Source organism: Gossypium hirsutum, chromosome A09, assembly GCF_007990345.1.
Source record: "Gossypium hirsutum isolate 1008001.06 chromosome A09, Gossypium_hirsutum_v2.1, whole genome shotgun sequence".
NCBI classification, from domain to species: domain Eukaryota; kingdom Viridiplantae; phylum Streptophyta; class Magnoliopsida; order Malvales; family Malvaceae; genus Gossypium; species Gossypium hirsutum.
This window is the reverse complement of record NC_053432.1, coordinates 79,120,243-79,139,060: the sequence shown is the minus strand read 5'-3', so window position 1 is coordinate 79,139,060 and position 18,818 is coordinate 79,120,243. Positions and strand designations below refer to the sequence as shown.

The following is an 18,818-nucleotide window of genomic DNA, read 5'->3' as shown; positions in this document are numbered from 1 at the left end:
TTACTGTTACCCTTACGATGTATTTCGGCTTCTGCTGATGAAACACTATATACTATCCCGGTGTGTGGGTTGGATCCGTGTATCCGTCCAAGTCCGAATTATGTTAATAGGGGTATATGAAGGTACTGTAGATTGACTGTTATCGATTATTGATTATGACTGAATGTTGACTGTTAGCGAATATAATGATATACCAATGTATGATTATTGAAAGTATTGAATGATACAAAATGTGTAAAGAATTGTTTAATGACATTAAAGGGTAAGAAATAAAAAAGAGTAAACAAACCTTAGCATCATGAATGTAAAGGCATAAGGCTAATTGTATTAATAATTTATTAATGCTTTAAGTGTTAGTTTATAGAAATACCACTGAGTGTATACTCAGTGTACGGTTTTGTTTCCGTGCGCAGGATTAGGTACTAAAGAACTAAGGACTCAGCATCCAAATCAATCCCGGACATCAATTTGGTAAAGTACCTTTCTTTTTGGTAAAATGGCATGCACCTAAGCTATTAAATTGTTGCTTAATACATGATAGTAAATGAAATTAAAGATGCTGAACTATGGTATAGAATATGAATGTTTGAAGTTAAATCTAATATGTTTGACATAAATTGTGGTACCCATGAGGGTACATTGGTTGAATGAATTATTGTTGAAAGTTAAGAAATTTGTTAGCTTAAAGCTTGATTTTTGCAGGGTTGGTAAGTTTGTGAATAAAGGCTCATTTTGAGTCCACACGACCTGGCACACGGGCGTGTGACCAGACTATGTGAGACACACGACTAGACCATACGGGCATGTTGTTAGGCCATGTGTCCCATACACCTAAAAATGTCCAAAACAGAATCTCAGTTGATACCACACGGGTTGAGACATGGCCGTGTGACTCAGCCGTGTGAGGGACACGGCCTTGCACCACGGGCGTGTCTAGGCCGTGTGAGTGATACGGGATGTTCACACGGGCGTATTGAAAGGGGCACACGGGCGTGTCCACTAGACCACACTGGCGTGTGATACTGATCATAGGGAGAAACTTGAAATTTTCACCTAAAATTTTCTATGCTTCCGATCGAGCGCCGGTTTGTTTAAAATGTATCTTATAAGTACCGAAGGCCCATTAAAGGTATATTATGATGTATTTGATGTATAAAATTGCATTTATTCCTGATTTATATGTAAATATACTGTAATGATCGGTAATATTCTATAGTCCTGTTCCGACGACGGGACGGGATTAGGGAGTGTTACAGGCCGAATGATTCATATGAGAAAAAGAAATGTTTTTTTTGTATTCCTAGAGTAATGTGGGAAATCAACTATCCGTAGTTTTATGTCATAGATATGTGTTAAAATATGCTCTAAACATTCCACTAAAACATGACTGCTTTACCAAGTAAAGAGTTTGACTAGTCCCTTTTGGTAAAGAATCCTAAAGACCCATTTGAATGGAGACTGGTCCTTTCAATCTTTCTTTATTACTTTCTCTTTAGAATATTACATATATATATATATATGTATATATATTTCTTCCCTTAAGGCTTAAGTTGACAGGTTTGGAACTAAAGTAGAATAAGTGAAAGAGACAGAATCGCATACAATCTGTGATGGTTCAATTAGAACGTCATAAGCTTTCAAACCCATCCATGAAAATGGCAGTGTTGCAACTTAAGTTGTGTATAAATAATTCAGGGTACTTTTTTACAGAGAGTATCAAAGTTTTGTCGGTGCAAAATTAATCGAAAAATGACTAACAAGTAAGAGGGTTCAGAAGACATAATGGAAAATTTTGAGGAAGAGACAGAACATAGTGGAAGAGCGTGAAATCCATGGGATGGGAAGACTTCCACTCAGGTAGTGGATATGTGATGGATGCTTCTCCTAAAGGGATGATGAGATTAGAGCAAGTATTATACAATTATAATAAAATATATAATAATTTGAAATCTGACCCGGGATTTGACCTAGCATATCCATTGAGTAATCTTAGGTATTTCATTTGAAAATGACCTTCCATCTTGTCTTCTAAAAGAGAAGACCATCCATCTTTATCTTAACCTTCATCTTGATCTCTGTTGATACTATGTATCAATTAATGTCGATACCAATCAAATTAAGACTTAATCAGTTGTACACTAAACTTTTTACAATGATGGTATATTTAATGAAAGGATTTTCTTATTAGGGAAATTATTCATAAAAATGCTTGAAAAAAATAAAGTAATATAAATTAAAATTAAAGGTAATAATGCAAAATATAATAAATTAAATAAATCATATAGTAAATTAAATCTTTATATAGGAACTTTAGTAAATAATTATAAACATATAAAACATAAACTAAATTCAATAAAAAAATCAAATTAAAAACAAAAACTACATCAAATAAATCAAATAAGAAAATTAAGGGACCTAACATGCAATTAGGAGAATCAAATCAACAATTATATAAAGAGGTTCACCAACTTTTACTTTTTCTCCTTTTCAAAAAATATAAAGCTACATTAATTAATGACGTGGAGAAAAGCACTTAGGAAAACAAACTAAAAACCACCGGTTCAACACCCACCTCCACTAAGCCAGAAATTCAGTAAAATGAAACTTAACGGTATAGTCTCCCAAACCGTTTTTCTGGTGCTTGACCTGTACTAAACGACAAAATCAGCATAGTTTGGAAACTTCTTTCGGTGTGTTTGTCGCTCTGCCTCTTGCTGATCCATGCTCTGGTGCATGTGTTCTGGTGGTTCTTCTCTTGGAATTACCGAGGTAGTAGGTAACCCCTCTTGAGGTTCCATTAATAGATGGTAAATTTGTTTAAGTTGCAAATTTAATCTAGGGTTTTAGATGAATGAAAAAAAATTCGGGGCTTGACACAAATGTAAATAAATTCAAGTTAAATATAAAAAAAATTAAAATAAATAATTAAAATAGAAAAAATAATTAAATAAATCAAATATTTAAATAATTAAACAAGAACAAAATAGAATAAAAACAATAAAGAACATAAATGGAAGAAGATGAAGATACCAGGTAGAAGTTCTAAGGAGCTTTGGTAAACAATTCTAATTTCTCCCTTCAAGAAAAATAACTTGGCAAAAAAAGTTTAAAAATCACCGCAATCTAAAAAGATTATCAAACTTCTTTTAAGAGAAATTTCAAGAGAAATTATTAAAAAGGAAACTTAAGAATTTTATTAACTTAATATGAATAATAATTGAATTGATTGTTCATTGTGTATAATTTGGGTTCATATAAAATAAAAATTAAGTCTAAAAATTAAATTTAATATGATTTAAACTTAAATTAGAAGCTTAAAACTCATAATTTTTGTAATAATATCTAATCTCATAAAAAAATTTCTACTTATGCAATTTTCAATAAAACAGGCATAACTAAAACTTCCAAATTCGAAATTCAGTGATTCAAAATGTATTGTAAAGTTAAGAGATAGTCAATTTTTATGTTCTATTTTAACTAATTATGGCTGGATCCCGTCTAAAAATTTGTCATAATTTAATTAATCTTTTCATCTTAAAAATTGGGAACTTGATTAAATTAATTTTAATAAATTTCACTTATTCTATGTATGTATCATTCATCTTTTTCTCGAAAAGATTTTTCATTTTATCGGATGATAATTTGATTTATTTAACCTTTTACCTTATTATCGAATTTTAAAGTAGTATATTGGCTAAAATTCGGCAATCGGACTCCATCAAGTCTCATGGAAAAAACTCATAGCACACCAACAAACCACCAAAGCGGAGGCAATCTACCAAAAGCTGTTGTTTTCATCGCCACCGTTAAAGTCGTTCTTTCACCGATCGAATATTGTCAATCTCTTTTGCTTCCTCTCCTCTCTCTACCTATTGGTTTGGATCTCCAAAAAGTTAGTTCAAAACCACCAAACTCTCACCTTTATATTTGAAAGCCTATAGTTCTGATCTCCACCATATGCTGTTGGGTTGGCATGAAACTCTAGCAGTAACCTCTCCTTATTCCGATAGATATTTTGTCCAAACGGATCTCCGAAAAACTTCCTAAGAGCCTTTGGATTTGAAACTAAGATGAGTTATCCTCTCTTTCTTTTTTGATGGATTTTCACTCATTTTTATTACTTCCTCTGACTAATATTTTCCTTGTCGTTAGTTTATAACTTTTGCATGTCACTTTCCAATGTGGTTGTGTGTTGACTCCGTGTTCATTACAATAGCAAAAAGTGAAAATATATACATAAAAGTAATTTTTAATAACTTCGATTACTTTATTTAATTGCCTTCTGCAATTGTTCTGTCTGTCTTTCCGATAGAGGGATGGAGGATTGTTAACGTCGTCTGCCGATGGCGACTGTTTATACGACTTCGTTTGCAATGTGGAAGATATCAGTTTTGGAAGTCACTTCTGAGCTTTTATGATATATATTTTTTTCAAAGCAATTCTTCTGTTTGTGTTTACTGCAAGCCTAGTATCTATTGGCATGGAACTTTCAAATCAAAATGTGATCATGTTAATTTAATTTTGAGAAGCCATTCCAAGAAAAGCAATTCATAAAGATCCACTACTATTGCACATCAGTCCATGGATTCTGAAAAACAAATTCCAGATTCCAAATTAGAAAAATAATACATAAAAATCCAATTAATATTACATATCAATCCATATTCCAAAAGAATGCAGATCAATCCCACACAACTTTAACATCAACATATTAAATCCAATACACCTAAAAGAACTTAAGATCAATGGTCATAAATATAGAGTAATACACAATAAGCCAGCAACTTTGATAAACCCTTTAACAACAAAAAAGAAGTAAAATGCCTCAAATATAAGTTGAATGCAACAACTGAACTCAGGCTCAAACCTACAATTCCAAGACGAAAGTTCAGACCAATAGGCGGATAGCAAAATTGAATAAAACGCCAGGGGGATGAAAGTTGAACTCTCAAGCAACTGAGCAAGATTTGTTTAGACGGTAATAAATGAGAAATCACGGAATAAAAATATATGCTTTCTTTGGTTTTTCAAAATATTTTTTATTTTTTATTTTTTATTTTCAGAAATTGATTTTTTTATTTTTTAATAATTAAAAAGTACATTTGATAAATAAAAATAAAATTTTGTTTTCAATAATGAAAACATTTCTCGTAATTATAAGGAACTAAATTTAATATTGGAAAAACTGTTAAAAAAATAATATTTTTATGTTTATATGGATTTAAAGCAAGTTATTAAATTTTTTATTGTTTTATAAATTTCATATATTTTCATTTTTCAGTAATTTTTTTAAAAAATCAATCAAATACATTTTTTCAATGTCTTCCATATTTTAAGAAAACAAAAAGTAGTCTCTTTTTTTTTATGTTATGGATGTCTATTTTATAATCCATGTTCGAGGTTTGTGATTATCCTTCCTACCTACGTTCTCCTCATAGAGGTATAATGTGTCTTACCATTACACCTAATTATTTATCAGTAAAAAATAATCTATGTTTATTGAAATTAAACTGTGCCTAAATTTTGTAGAAATTAAGTTTTAGGATTAATTTAGGTTTAAACTTAATTTTTTTTAAAGATAAGTTCGGACTTGCGTTAGATAATATTTAAGTTTGAGTTAGATTATATATATTTAATTGTTACTATAAACATATATTTAAATTTATATAAATAGTTAGATTGAATTAAATTCAAGCTTAAAAAATTTATTTAAAGCCCGATTTAAATAGAAAACAGGCCCACACTTTTATTTGAACTTAATATTTAGATTCTATTTTTTTTTCAAATAATCTCGTAGATTTTTAAGCTTAATCGATAATTCAACTCATATATAACTCTATTTTTCTTCTTTAAAAGGACTCTTGTACCACTTAAAAATTAAAAGTTTGGGATTTAATATTTTAAAAAATATATATTTTAAGAATTAATTGTGGAAGTCTTTTGATAAGAAAATATAATAATGTTTAATAAAAAATCAAATTATGTATGAGGAATTGTTAGGAGGCGTGTATAAAGGGTTAAGACAAGACAAAGGCAAGTTCGTTGAAAAGACGGTAATTTTAATTTGAGTTCTCTTTCTCTCTCTCTCCAGTCTCCCCTTTTCACCCGATCTGCTGTTTAGGGTTCCCTCGAATATTCCATTTTCATTGGTAATTGTGTCTTCCAATTTCCCTACATTCTCTCCATCGACGAACAAGCGGTTTCTGATCTCCGCAGGTCATCCAAATCTGCTTTAATTTTAACAAGGGGTGTTCATCGATCATGACGATTCAAGATTCCGGATTCATGATGGAGGACGGGGTTAGTTGCTTGCCGTGCACGCCCGAAGAACAGAAAAAGATCGTTATTGATTTAAGAAACGAATCCGAGCGTAATTTGAAAGAAGGCAACTTGTATTTCGTTATTTCCAGCAGGTCCGTTTAAATCGAATTTCAATTTTTTTCTCCCTTTTCTTGCTATGCTTTTGGGAAATCTATGAGGAAAATGCTTTTTATTTTTGAATTTTTAAAATTCTTTCTCAGTGTTTAATTAAAATTGGATTAATTATCAAGTTTTTATTTTGGAATAATTTTGCCTCTTTTTTTTTTCCTCTTTGGCAGGTGGTTTCGAAAGTGGGAGAGGTATGTTGGGATAGACGCTGATGCAAATCTGATTGGGAACCAATCTTCTGATTCTTGGCATATGAATGTGACTTCTTCGATGGTGGCAGAAATGCCCGGTGCCATTGATAACTCCGATATTGTTCAAAATGGGAGTGATTGCAATTGCAAGGAGAATGAGATACAGCTTCGCAGAAATTTGATGGAAGGCCAGGATTATGTTTTGGTGCCTCAAAGAGTTTGGGTAAAGCTTCATGAATGGTAATGCTTCACCACTGCCTATTTTTGGCATTAATAAATAGAATGTATACGGTATATGCTTTGGTCACTTCGAAAGTTTACCGATTTACCAAACAACTTGAAGGTCTATTGATATAGGTCCCTGGAAGAGTTGTAAGCCTTTGATGTTTATTCGATGCTAATTGTGATTTAGTAGTTTATGTTAATAAAACGGATGTAGATACAATTAAGGTGCAGACACGTTTTTGCTGTGACAATTAGTATTCCTTCCTGGGTAAAGCAATTAATATAAGCAACTTTGATGTGGGCCAACTTTGAATGTACAATAAGATAGCTGGTAAAACTTGTTTCTGTTGTTTATTATTATTTTTTATATCCTTTTGTAAAATTTGTTTCTGTTTATTATTATTATTATTATTATTATTATTATTATTATTATAGGTATAAAGGTGGGCCAGCATTGCCACGAAAGATGATTTTGCAGGGTGTCTATCACAGAACTTTTGATGTGGAGGTTTACCCACTTCGTCTTAACTTGATAGATTCCAGGGATGAAAGCCAGTCAGTTATATGGTTAAGCAGAAAGGTATAGCTTTTGATCTTTACAACTTGAGGATTGGTCTTTCTCCAGGCCAAGTGAAAGTAATAGTGATGAAATTATTTTGCAAACGCAGGCTTCCAGTGTTGATGTCTGCTCATTATAAGTTTTGAAATTTATGATGAAACTGGAAATCATTCCAATTGTAACTAATTTATGAAGTGATTTGGAATTTCCATTTGGTTTCTGAGTCTTACACTTTCAAGTCTTTAATGTCCATGAAAATTTGCATTTTTGTTGTAGACCATGCAGATCTAACTCCTTTTTTCCTTCGCTTCTATTCTTTTTTTGGTTGGATGATATGTTTAGGCTTCTCTATCTGAGCTTTTCCAGAGGGTTTGTGCACTTAGAGGAATAGAGCAGAATAAGGTGCTCATGTCTTTTTCTTTTTCCTTTTAAGCATGTATTTTATATAATTATTTTAGAAGAAGATTTGTTTGCTTTAAATCAACTTCAATCATGTATTTTGGTTCATTATATATTGCTAGGCTCGTATTTGGGATTACTTCAACAAGAGAAAGCACACACAGTTGTCTGCTTCAAACAGAAGCCTTGAGGAATCAAACTTGCAGATGGATCAAGATGTCAGTACCTTTTGCTTGCCCTTCACTATTTCCATTTCTATTTGGTTTTGATTTATTTGTATGTTTGATGAAACTTTACAGATTCTTTTGGAGGAAGTTGATGGACATCATTCTTCAAGATTTGGGATGGATTCTACAGGAAATGAACTAGCTTTGGTTTCCATGGAACCTTCAAGGTCATCCTTTACAATTGCTGGAGGGCCAACTTTGTCTAATGGTCACTCCTCTGGTTACAAATCAAATCAGTATCCAGGAAGTTCCTTAAGCTCAGGATTGAAAGATACAGATGATGGTTTTGATGCCTATAACACTGTTAGAAAAGGAGAGAAGAGGGGTTTGGCTGGGTTGCAGAACCTAGGAAATACTTGTTTTATGAATAGTGCTCTTCAATGTTTAGTGCACACGCCGCCACTTGTTGAGTATTTTTTGAAAGATTACAGTGATGAGATCAACACAGAAAATCCTTTGGGAATGCATGTAAGCTTTTGTGCTGTCAACCATTTTTGTTTCTGTAGTTTACCATGAACTATTCATTTCTACAATTTTGACACCTTTTTGTGAGCACTTCGCTAAATCTCTAACCTAAGTTATACCTGTGCAGGGGGAGCTTGCACTTGCCTTTGGTGAGTTATTACGAAAATTATGGTCCTCTGGGCAAACTGCAGTTGCTCCACGTGTATTTAAGGGAAAACTTGCTCGGTTTGCACCCCAGTTTAGTGGTTATAACCAGCATGATTCTCAAGTAAGTTTTTTTTTTTTCCCTTTTATAAGGCATGAATACTCTATTCTGCAGTATCAGCAATTGAGTAACTTGCATAAAACAGCGGGCATTATGATACTGGAGTATATTTACTGCTACAATATTAATTCTAAAGAAAGTGATGATGTTAAAATTGTTTGAACATAACAAATAGGATGCTTGGTTTGACTTACAATTATGATTTTGGTACTCCCAAAATTACTCCTAGGAAGGCCTGTCAGTTAGTGACTGTATTAGCAACATGCTGTCTGTTGTCTAATCTCTAGTGATGGTAGTATGCAGGGCAAGAGATATTTTGGCCTTCACTACTGTTATAGTTTTGTAATGCACATTTGAACCAGCCTAAGCTTTAACTTGATGTCTTTTTTTATTCTAAAGGCTTAGATCTTTAACTTGATGTCTTTTTTTATTCTAAAGGCTTACTATAGATCTTTTGCATTGTACTTTAAAGGCAACTTAGGATAGTATCATTTTGAAGCAGAACATCTACTACTTTGATCAGATTTATGCTTTCTCTAATGATGGAGCATCTTTTATTTAGGAACTTTTGGCCTTCTTACTGGATGGGTTGCATGAAGACTTGAATCGGGTAAAAAAAAAACCTTATATTGAATTGAAGGATGCAGACGGTCGTCCTGATGAGGAAGTTGCAGCTGAGTCTTGGAAAAATCACAAGGCCCGGAATGACTCGGTGATTGTAGATGTTTGTCAAGTGAGTAACTTTCTTGTTGAACCTGCATGTTTTGATATAGTGCCGCATCTTGTAGTCATTCTTAAAGTTATCAGAAAGTTAGAGTCGCTCAGGTTTTCTTTTACCTGGCAAATGCAATTACTAATCTAAGATTTGTTGTCAGTGTGTTGTCAGTGCCACTCTAAGCAGGTTGTCAACCAATTCCATTTTTCAAGCATTATTGAGATTGCATTTTGCTTACATTGCCATTTCTCAGTCTATAGATGCCTAGTGCTTTGCAGTACTTGTGCATTTATTTTCATTCATCTTTCATGTCAATATGTGCTACTTCGAGTTTCTGAGCATGGGAATGTAGGATGCTTTTCTCCTAGCTACTAACAATTGGAATATTTTGATGATGCTCTTGCTTCTCAGGGTCAATATAAGTCAACGCTGGTTTGTCCAGTTTGCAACAAAATTTCAATTACTTTTGACCCCTTCATGTATTTGTCATTGCCACTACCTTCAGCTATCACTAGGACAATGACAGTGACAGTGTTTTATGGTGACGGAAGTGGTCTCCCGATGCCATATACTGTCTCTGTGCTGAAAAATGGTTTCTGCAAAGATCTCCTTCTGGCTTTGCGTACTGCATGTTGCTTGAAGACTGACGAGAACCTTCTGCTTGCAGAGGCAAACAAAGCTTGAATTGATTCTTAATTTCATTTTTATTTCAGTTATAGGTTACCTTGATTGGCTGATGCATTCAATATTCTATATCAGGTCTATGAAAACAAGATTTACCGGTATTTGGAGATGCCCTTGGAGCCATTGGCTTCAATAAAGGATGATGAACATATTGTGGCCTTCCGAATTCAGAAGAAGGGGATGGAGAAAACTAAGCTAGTAATTTTTCATCGATGGCAGGAAAAGTAAGTTTAATCTAGCTATTGGTCCAAGCAAATTATATTGTTTTAATTTAATTTACTATTTGTAGGCACTTTGATATTTGGGAAAACTAGGGATCGATAGTTTCATCCATCCTTGTCATTGTCTGGTTATTATCATCATCATTATCTGCATCATGTAGTTCATCCATTGATTGTTCACTCACCTGTCATGAATTTGATTAAGAAAATCTACAGAAGAGTGCATGACTTTTGCTGCACTTATTATTTTAAGATCTGTGTTGTAAGTGTGTGTGGGTCTACCAGGAAAGTGCTATCATATGAATGGGGAGTTAGTATATTTCGTATATTTTCACTAAAAGGTTTCTTGGGTGAGAGAGAAAGTCACGTATGAATCAATAGGGGAGGAAGGATATTTCATCTTATGTTTTCACTAGGTTTTTTAGGGAGGGTGAAAGTCACAGGAATTTGTTGAATAAATAAGCTGTTCTCTTCTTTGTTCAAGATTTGAACCTATATGTTTGGCTTTCCAGATCCACAACAGATTATCTTAAAAGTGGAAAAGAGCTTTTTGGAACTCCATTGATAACTTATTTGGGAGAAGACCAACCAAGTGGAGCTGATATTGAAACTGCTATATCTAAAGTATTGTCACCTTTCAAAAGAATGCATTCTTCAGCTAAGGCTCATATTGGCAAAGGGAGTGACTTCCTCTCAGATGGTCTGGATGAACTATGCAGCAGTTCTGATGCTCAGTCAATTGAAAATGCAGAGTTTGAGGGTGCATTGAGCATGGACTTATCACTCCGGCTCCTTTTGACAGATGACAGGGTTATGAACTTCAAGTCTTTTAAGAAGGATACCCTCTTTGAACCTGGGAAAATCTTAAGTGTTGTGATGGATTGGACTGACAAAGAACAGGGCCTATATGATGCCAGCTACTTGAAGGACATCCCTGAAGTTCATAAAGCAGGGTTAGCTGCTAAGAAGACCCGGCAGGAAGCCATCTCTCTATCTTCATGTTTGGATGCTTTCTTGGTGGAAGAACCACTAGGGCCTGATGACATGTGGTAAGTGCTTTAAACATGTTTAAATGGATTTCAGATAATAAGTGTGGAGTCCGTCCTCATAGTAAGCAGTATTGATGCCTTAATGGTGTGACCAAAATTATTAATGCAGGTATTGTCCACGTTGCAAGGAACATAGGCAAGCTGTAAAGAAGCTAGACTTGTGGATGCTACCAGAGATTATTGTTTTCCACTTGAAACGATTCACTTATGGCCGATACCTAAAGAACAAAATTGATACTTTTGTGAATTTCCCAATTCACAATCTTGATCTGAGCAAATATGTCAAGAACAAAGATGGGCAGTCTTATGTATATGAGCTATATGCCATCAGCAACCATTATGGTGGTCTAGGTGGCGGGCACTACACTGCATATGCTAAGGTACTGTTGTAATCTAGCTGACATTAGTCTGTCTCAATAGCCATCTCTTGTGGATAATACTTATACAGTATGCATTTTGCGACCATGTCCATATCACGGATTATTTAATGTTTGTTTGGATTAGCTTTCATACAAGTTTACTAATTTGAATGATTATCTCTGTCTTTTTGTTTTTCCACTGCCGCAGTTGATTGATGAGAATAGGTGGTATCATTTTGATGATAGTCATGTTTCTCCCGTCAACGAATCTGACATCAAGACTTCAGCCGCTTATCTGTTGTTCTACAAGAGAGTGAATGAATCAAAGATGGAGATAGGGGAGTCATCATATAGTCATTCCACCTCTTAATAGTCTAGTTGAGAGCATTCTGCAATACCATTGTTTTTTGGAGCTACTTCCATTTGAGGTTATGCCGTGCTCACCTGTGACAGTACTTGGCTGAGCAAAGCTGACCTGCGGTCCCACATTTTATGGAAGATAGATGACACTAGCATGGGACCAAATTCACTCCGGAACGGTGGCAAGAATTCAAGGTAGGGGCAAATTTTAGTTCCAATTTTCATTTTGAAAGAAATTTTGGGCATAGTACTAGCCACTAAGTTTTGTAATAGGTGCTTAATTTTGTAATAGGAGCCATCTATTTGTAGTAGCTGCTTAATTTGTATTATGAGCAAGTGATTGCTACACTCGGCGATTAAAATTGGAAGATGACTGGTCTCAAGTTTAGCCAATACTAGTAAGTGGTAAAGATTTTAGAATCGATTACCACTGTAAGTTCCATTTTGTTCAATTTCTTTGCCCACTTTATCTATCACAAGTTATATCTCTACCAGCTGAATTGACCCAACCCTATTTATTTTCCTTCTTTTTCTCATCTCTCATTTCTATGGGTTAATTGAATATGGTGAGAAAAAGTTTTTGAGGTGTTTAACTTGATATGGACTGCTGCTGTTAATCAGAATAAATCTTGAAATTACACATGCTTCAATTAAATGTTGTGTGGGTGGAAAAAATTTCTACGAAAATACAGAAATATATAATGGTAGTTCTTATTAAGTGAATTAGCATTTTCCTTAGTTTTTCCTTTTTCTCAATTGAGTTGATGGCATAAATCCCAGTAAATTATAGCATATATACAGAGCTCAATTTCGAACCGGAATTAGAAGTTGAAGTTTATTTACTTCATATAACCCATAACAGCTATATGCAGTGAAATCGATTCTCCATTTAGTCTTGAGATAACACCTTTTGACTACTACATATATCCTTTATACGAAGCCTTTTTTAACTTTTCAACCTCAAAAATAGTATTTACTACAGAGCAGAACAAGGGAGTTGGTTTTCCACCGTTGAAGCAAATGGCTGTCAACAGTTAACAGATGATGCTCCCGAATTTTGCTTGCAGAAATCTGTAATGGAACTCAGGAAAAAATTAGACTCCACCCACATTCAGGGAGTGGCAATGTTTTCCTTGGCTAGTGGAGCAATCTCCTCTCCTTCAATACCCGGTTCACTCCCAGCAACCTCTAAGCTCAACAATATTTTCTCCCACAGCGTTGATGGTCCCTGCATATATCAAATAGATTTCAATTTAAAAACCCATTTCACTCAAATTTGAAAATATGAGTCAAATATAAGTGTTAAATACGAGTACTTCAAAATACGAACCTTCCATGAAAGATCTTGTGCCATACAATTCTGGATCATTTCTCTCATGGCTCCAGTGCCATACGTTGCAAGAGCTCTAATGACACCTTTAGCCACCTTATCTACATCTCTTGGATCCACTGTATCACACTGAAAAAAAAAACAGAAAAAAAAAATCCCATAAGAGATGAATGGTCAAAATATAGACAAGTCATCCAATGCACTTCATACAAAGACAATCACTTCTTCCTACTCACTTCGACATTGAAGGCTCCCATTTGGAACCCTGTGAATCCTTCCTTGACTGTGTCAACTAGTCCACCAGTAGATGCCACTATTGGTATCTGTAACACAAAGGCAACCAGTTCATGAGTAAAGTCAAATCAGTTGGTCGCAGAGAAAGGAATGGCTAAAAGGATTTACAGTTCCATATCGCATAGCTTGCAGCTGAATGAGACCACATGGTTCAAATCTACTAGGAACCAAAAGGTAATCAGCACCTGCAAAAATCATATGGGCCAATGGGACATTGAATTTGGCTACTCCTATAGCTTTTCCAGGATATAGGGTCTCTAGCTGTTGAATCTGCTTCTCCATGGCCGTTTTACCAGTTCCCTGAAATCAAAATAGATCCATTATTAAACTACTATGCTCATTGAAGCAGCAGTATCAACCTATGTCGCTCAAACTCGAATGTGAGGGTCAGATATAGATACTAACAAGGACAACAATCTGACAATTCTGTCCAATGAATTTTGGAATAGCTGCTGTCAAGATGTCTGAACCTTTCTGCTCTTCTAGCCTACCGATGAACCCAATCAATGGAACATTCTCATCACAAGGCAACCCAAGTTCTGCTTGAAGAGCTACCTTTAATAATCGCTTTGCATACGTTACCTGCAGTAGTACTTGTTGATATAAAAAAACATGCCTTCTAATACTTCAAAAGAACCCAGAAATTGGAAGTTATTGAAAGCACACTAACAGTTGTTGCATCATATTTGACACTGATGTATTTGTCAGTGGTAGGGTTCCATTCTTGAACATCCATGCCATTCACAATTCCAGTGATGCCGGTTTTACGAATGATGTGATCGAGTTCAACACCTTTATCTTCACCGGAAACAAGCTCCTGGGCATAGTATGGACTTACAGTCAATACCCTGTGTGATTCCAAAATTCCAGCCTTCATCCAATTGATTTTCCTTCCCTTGACAGGCTTATCATACCTGACAATAGAAACCATTTTAAGCCCATCACTATTGAAAATAATTCATCGAAGCAATATGAACCATAAATATCAAAAGGGTCAAAAAATGTTTTTATTCATACCCATCCATGAAGTCAAATGAACTCTTGAATTGATCAGGCAAATTGAGAAGTGAGTAATCTTCAAAGGCAAATCTCCCTTGATAGGCTATATTGTGGATGCAAAAAGCAACCTGCAAAAATTTATTTATCATACTGTAAGCTCCAAGCTTCTGCATGTGCAAATTAGACGATTTCACTTTGAAAAGAAGCCGTCCTACCTTGGCACTCATATAGATTCCCCTTGATTGATACATGCTTTTCAAATAGCAAGGAAGAAGAGCAGTGTGCCAATCATTGGCAACGAAGACAACGTTTTCTCCTGCAGAAGATGGAGGACCATTATTTCAAGACAAAAGAGTTTTTAACGTTAAAGGTTAAGACTTAAAGAAGAAGAATCCGTACCGTATGGTCCTGAGAAATATTTGCTGCTATTTAAATTCAGAACTCTTGGTGCCTCCAAAGCAGCCTGCAATTGATGAAATTATACTAACTTGATTGACATTATGAACTGTAATTCGGAATCGTGAACCAGCATTAAGGTGGGAATCAATATGAAATACTGCAAATTGTACAGATTGATGAGCAGTAATTGATTTTCCATTAGTTTATTCACATAAAACATCTTATACAAGGCTGATATTCAAACCCCAAAGGAGACTGCATGAACTAATTAAGCTAAGATCCGGCTCATACAATTATTGGAATTCGAAAGAGACAATATCATAATTAGGACAATTTACCAGACATAACAAGCTAAATCGCAATTGATTATCCTTGTAGTCCAGACCTGCTCTAGGGCCATAGATTTTGGATCCTGTTTTGCCCCATACCTGAATCATCACAACCATGAAAATGAATAAACAGATAAAAAAATGGAAATAAGAACATAAGTTAACTGATTCAATCTTTAATAAAGAAACATTAACAAAAAAAAAAAAAAGACAGTTCCAAACCTTCTCGAGGAACACAGGGTGATCAACAAAAATACGATCAACTCCACGTTTGTAACAGTGGAAGAACCGGACAGTCAAAATCTCTTCCCCAACTTTTAGCTGCATATTAGGAACTGATCTTTAAGAATACAATCCAATCCAGACCCATAACTCATTTCAATTCACTTTGAACTGTATATATAAGGAACAAAACAGGATTGGGAAACCTTACATCAACTGTGACACAAGTGTCCCATGCATCCTTGTACTGGTCGTACCGAGGAGACACTGTCATAACACGATGTCCTTTGGCCTAATCAATGTCAAGCAATGGGGATTAACATCAAACACTTGATAAACAAAATGAACAGAAAATTGAATATGCGGCAAAAAGAACACATAATGTGCACTATTGCATGCTTATACTTACCGCCATTGCAGGAGGAAGTCCGCCAAGAACATCACCAAGTCCACCAGTTTTGCTCCATGGACCAACCTCAGCTCCCACAAAGATAATATTCATCCCTGTTCCACATATAATTTTCCCAGAAAGCTTGTCATTTGCAGTTGGGTGTTCATCTTTCACTGCGTTCCTAGCAACAGCCTTTGCATTGGTCCTCATCTGCAACCTATCTACCTTGTTTAAAAACCTCAACCCATTGTGAGTCATGGATTGATTCCTCAACCCTGTCTGACTCAGATTGGCCTTAGTTTCAGCTCCATGGGAAGTCCTCGAAACAAAGTGTGAACCTGTCACTGTTGCCATGCTTTTCTACTTTCAAGCTGTAAGAAAAACAAAAATCAACAAAAACAAATCAAACCCAAGTTCCAAAACCATTTAATTAGAAAGGGAAAAAAAACATAACAAGAACTCCAACATGTCTCAAATTCGAATCATAGGATGAACAAAGAAACAGAAACATACGAAACTGTTGCTTCACATAATCAGTTAGAAAGATGCATATGCATAGCTTAACTCACCAGTTCTACTCCAAAAGTCCCAGAAAATGTATGGCTATTGGTTAGGGACTTGGAAGTTGGTCAATGAATTCAACCCAGGAGCTGCCTTTTTGTACAGAATCCATGGCTGACCTGCAATCGCACATGGCTTCAGGAGAATGGCTGAATGTCCTTGCACTGTCTGAGAGCCTCAAGATTGTTTCCCACGTGTAAAGTGGGGCCCATAGCACAGTATTAAGAATCATGGAATATGCTGGCAACTAGCGGTTCTCAACCTATCGTCAGTCCCCGTGTTCTAAATGTGAGCTTATTTATTCAAGTTATGACAGAGGTGCAAAACGGCACCGCACAGTCCTGTGGCTCAAGGATTTAGCAGAGAAGGTCCTTAACTTGTGGGGTACAACAAATGTATTTTTACGCATAGTTTTATTCCCCTACTTCGAGTTTTTTTTTCTATTTTCAATATATTATATAAAATAATATATAAAGAAATAATTCACATTTTAAATTATTTAACAAATATTAGTCATCATCATTTTAGACGTGATTTGAGTTCAAATCACATTACATTTTAGACGTGATTTGAGTTCAAATCACATTAATCGTGTTACTAGGAGAATTTTACACCTCTTATAATTCAAAAAAAAATTATTTAACAAATATTATTTACCATTTGTTAGAAGACAATATTGATAAAAGATTGAAAACTACCGTTCAACCAAACAGAACACTTGTAAATAATGACGTTTTCCACTATTGAAATTGGAACCAAAAATCAATATCGTTTTCTAAAATAAAGAAAGAGTATATCTTTTTCTTAATTAAAATAATAAGTCAAAACATAATGTAATTAATACAACTCAAATCTAAATCACATTTAAGACGTGATCATTCTGAGCATCAAGTCATTGCATAAAGTTTAAAAAGAGTATACTTTTAAGGGAAATGATTGTATGAAACAATGACGCCACGTCATCTGTATCCATTTCTAATAGTTTTATGCCACATTAGTATTTTTATCCTAAATTTCAGGATTTTATCTTAAATTTTAGGATTTTATCCTGAAAAAAATTAAATCCAAATTAAAATACTGAAATTCAGGATAAAATCCTGAAATTCAGGATAAGAATACTGATGTAGCATAAAACTATTGGAAAGGGATACAGATGACATGGCGTCACTGTTTCATACAATCTTTCCTCTAATTTTAATACAACGTCTTTCACAAAAATAATAATAGTAATATCAGAAAAGCTCTTTAGTAGGAGGTGATTTAATTTTTAAATTATTTTTTTAGTTTAATCTAGTAGTTTATTTATACTATTTACAAAAAATTTTATTGAGTTGGTGTTATTCATTAATTGAGTTTTAATTTTTAAGTGTTATAAGCTTCTAATGTTACATGCTTTGCATGTGACTTTATGCATTTATTTAACTATTATATTTTTAATTATGGTAATTAACATAAGATAATATTCCCTATTTAATATAATTAAAATATGAATATTATAATAAGAATAATTCAAATCATAATTAAATTATTTTTAACATATTTAACATCTAATATAGTTTTACTTTATCTAATTAATGTAAAGTAATATTATTCAAAACAATAATTAATTAACATAATTAACTCTAATATATTAATTAACATAATGCAAAGTAACTCTATTTTACATCAATAAAATCAACAAATTTTTTTACATCAAATTTTTAATTAATATTTGTAATTTAATTTATAATTATCACGGCAATTTTTCTATATTTTATGCTTAGCGTTCTATGCAAGTAATAACTCTATTTTCAAATTAGCATAACATTTTTAACTAATAATTACAAATTAAATTTTAACACTTTTAAATGCGTAATAATTATCACAACTTCTATTTTACAAGTGTGAATGTAGTAATTTGAGGGAAAATAAAAGGTATTTTCGTTAATTCAAAAAAAAATTCAAACTCATGCTTATAGACACATATATATATATGAAACTTTAATAAATATATTTGTTATAGATTTGTATATCTATACTATTATTTAAGTCCCTGATTGAGTTGATACACAAGTCAACCAAACATCAACTCGGTTAGGGAAATTACAAAAATATCATTTCGTATGTAAAATAAATTATATTATTTGATGATACTTTAGTCTTTCT

The 18,818-nt window shown here is 33.8% G+C and overlaps 2 protein-coding genes across 2 annotated transcripts; one reads left to right on the top strand and one right to left on the bottom strand.

Moving 5' to 3' along the window:
• The first annotated feature begins 5,985 nt into the window (after positions 1 to 5,985).
• Positions 5,986 to 12,600, top strand: LOC107930240 (ubiquitin carboxyl-terminal hydrolase 9). The gene is made up of 13 exons (XM_016861830.2): positions 5,986 to 6,413; positions 6,600 to 6,860; positions 7,281 to 7,425; positions 7,747 to 7,806; positions 7,926 to 8,021; positions 8,103 to 8,498; positions 8,623 to 8,763; positions 9,323 to 9,493; positions 9,887 to 10,144; positions 10,235 to 10,383; positions 10,893 to 11,429; positions 11,539 to 11,809; positions 11,997 to 12,600. The coding sequence occupies exons 1-13, from the start codon at positions 6,262 to 6,264 to the stop codon at positions 12,156 to 12,158; spliced, it is 2,799 nt and encodes a 932-aa protein (XP_016717319.2). The 5' UTR covers positions 5,986 to 6,261; the 3' UTR covers positions 12,159 to 12,600.
• A 356-nt stretch (positions 12,601 to 12,956) lies between these two features.
• LOC107930241 (granule-bound starch synthase 1, chloroplastic/amyloplastic) lies at positions 12,957 to 16,944 on the bottom strand. Its single transcript, XM_016861831.2, has 14 exons — positions 16,682 to 16,944; positions 16,131 to 16,483; positions 15,933 to 16,013; positions 15,722 to 15,820; positions 15,509 to 15,598; positions 15,171 to 15,234; positions 14,987 to 15,087; positions 14,790 to 14,899; positions 14,443 to 14,686; positions 14,178 to 14,354; positions 13,881 to 14,072; positions 13,715 to 13,801; positions 13,479 to 13,607; positions 12,957 to 13,376 (listed from the first exon to the last, which is right to left on the bottom strand). Exons 2-14 carry the CDS (start codon positions 16,464 to 16,466, stop codon positions 13,260 to 13,262), a joined length of 1,827 nt encoding a protein of 608 aa, XP_016717320.2. The 5' UTR covers positions 16,467 to 16,483; positions 16,682 to 16,944; the 3' UTR covers positions 12,957 to 13,259.
• Positions 16,945 to 18,818: the final 1,874 nt, after the last annotated feature.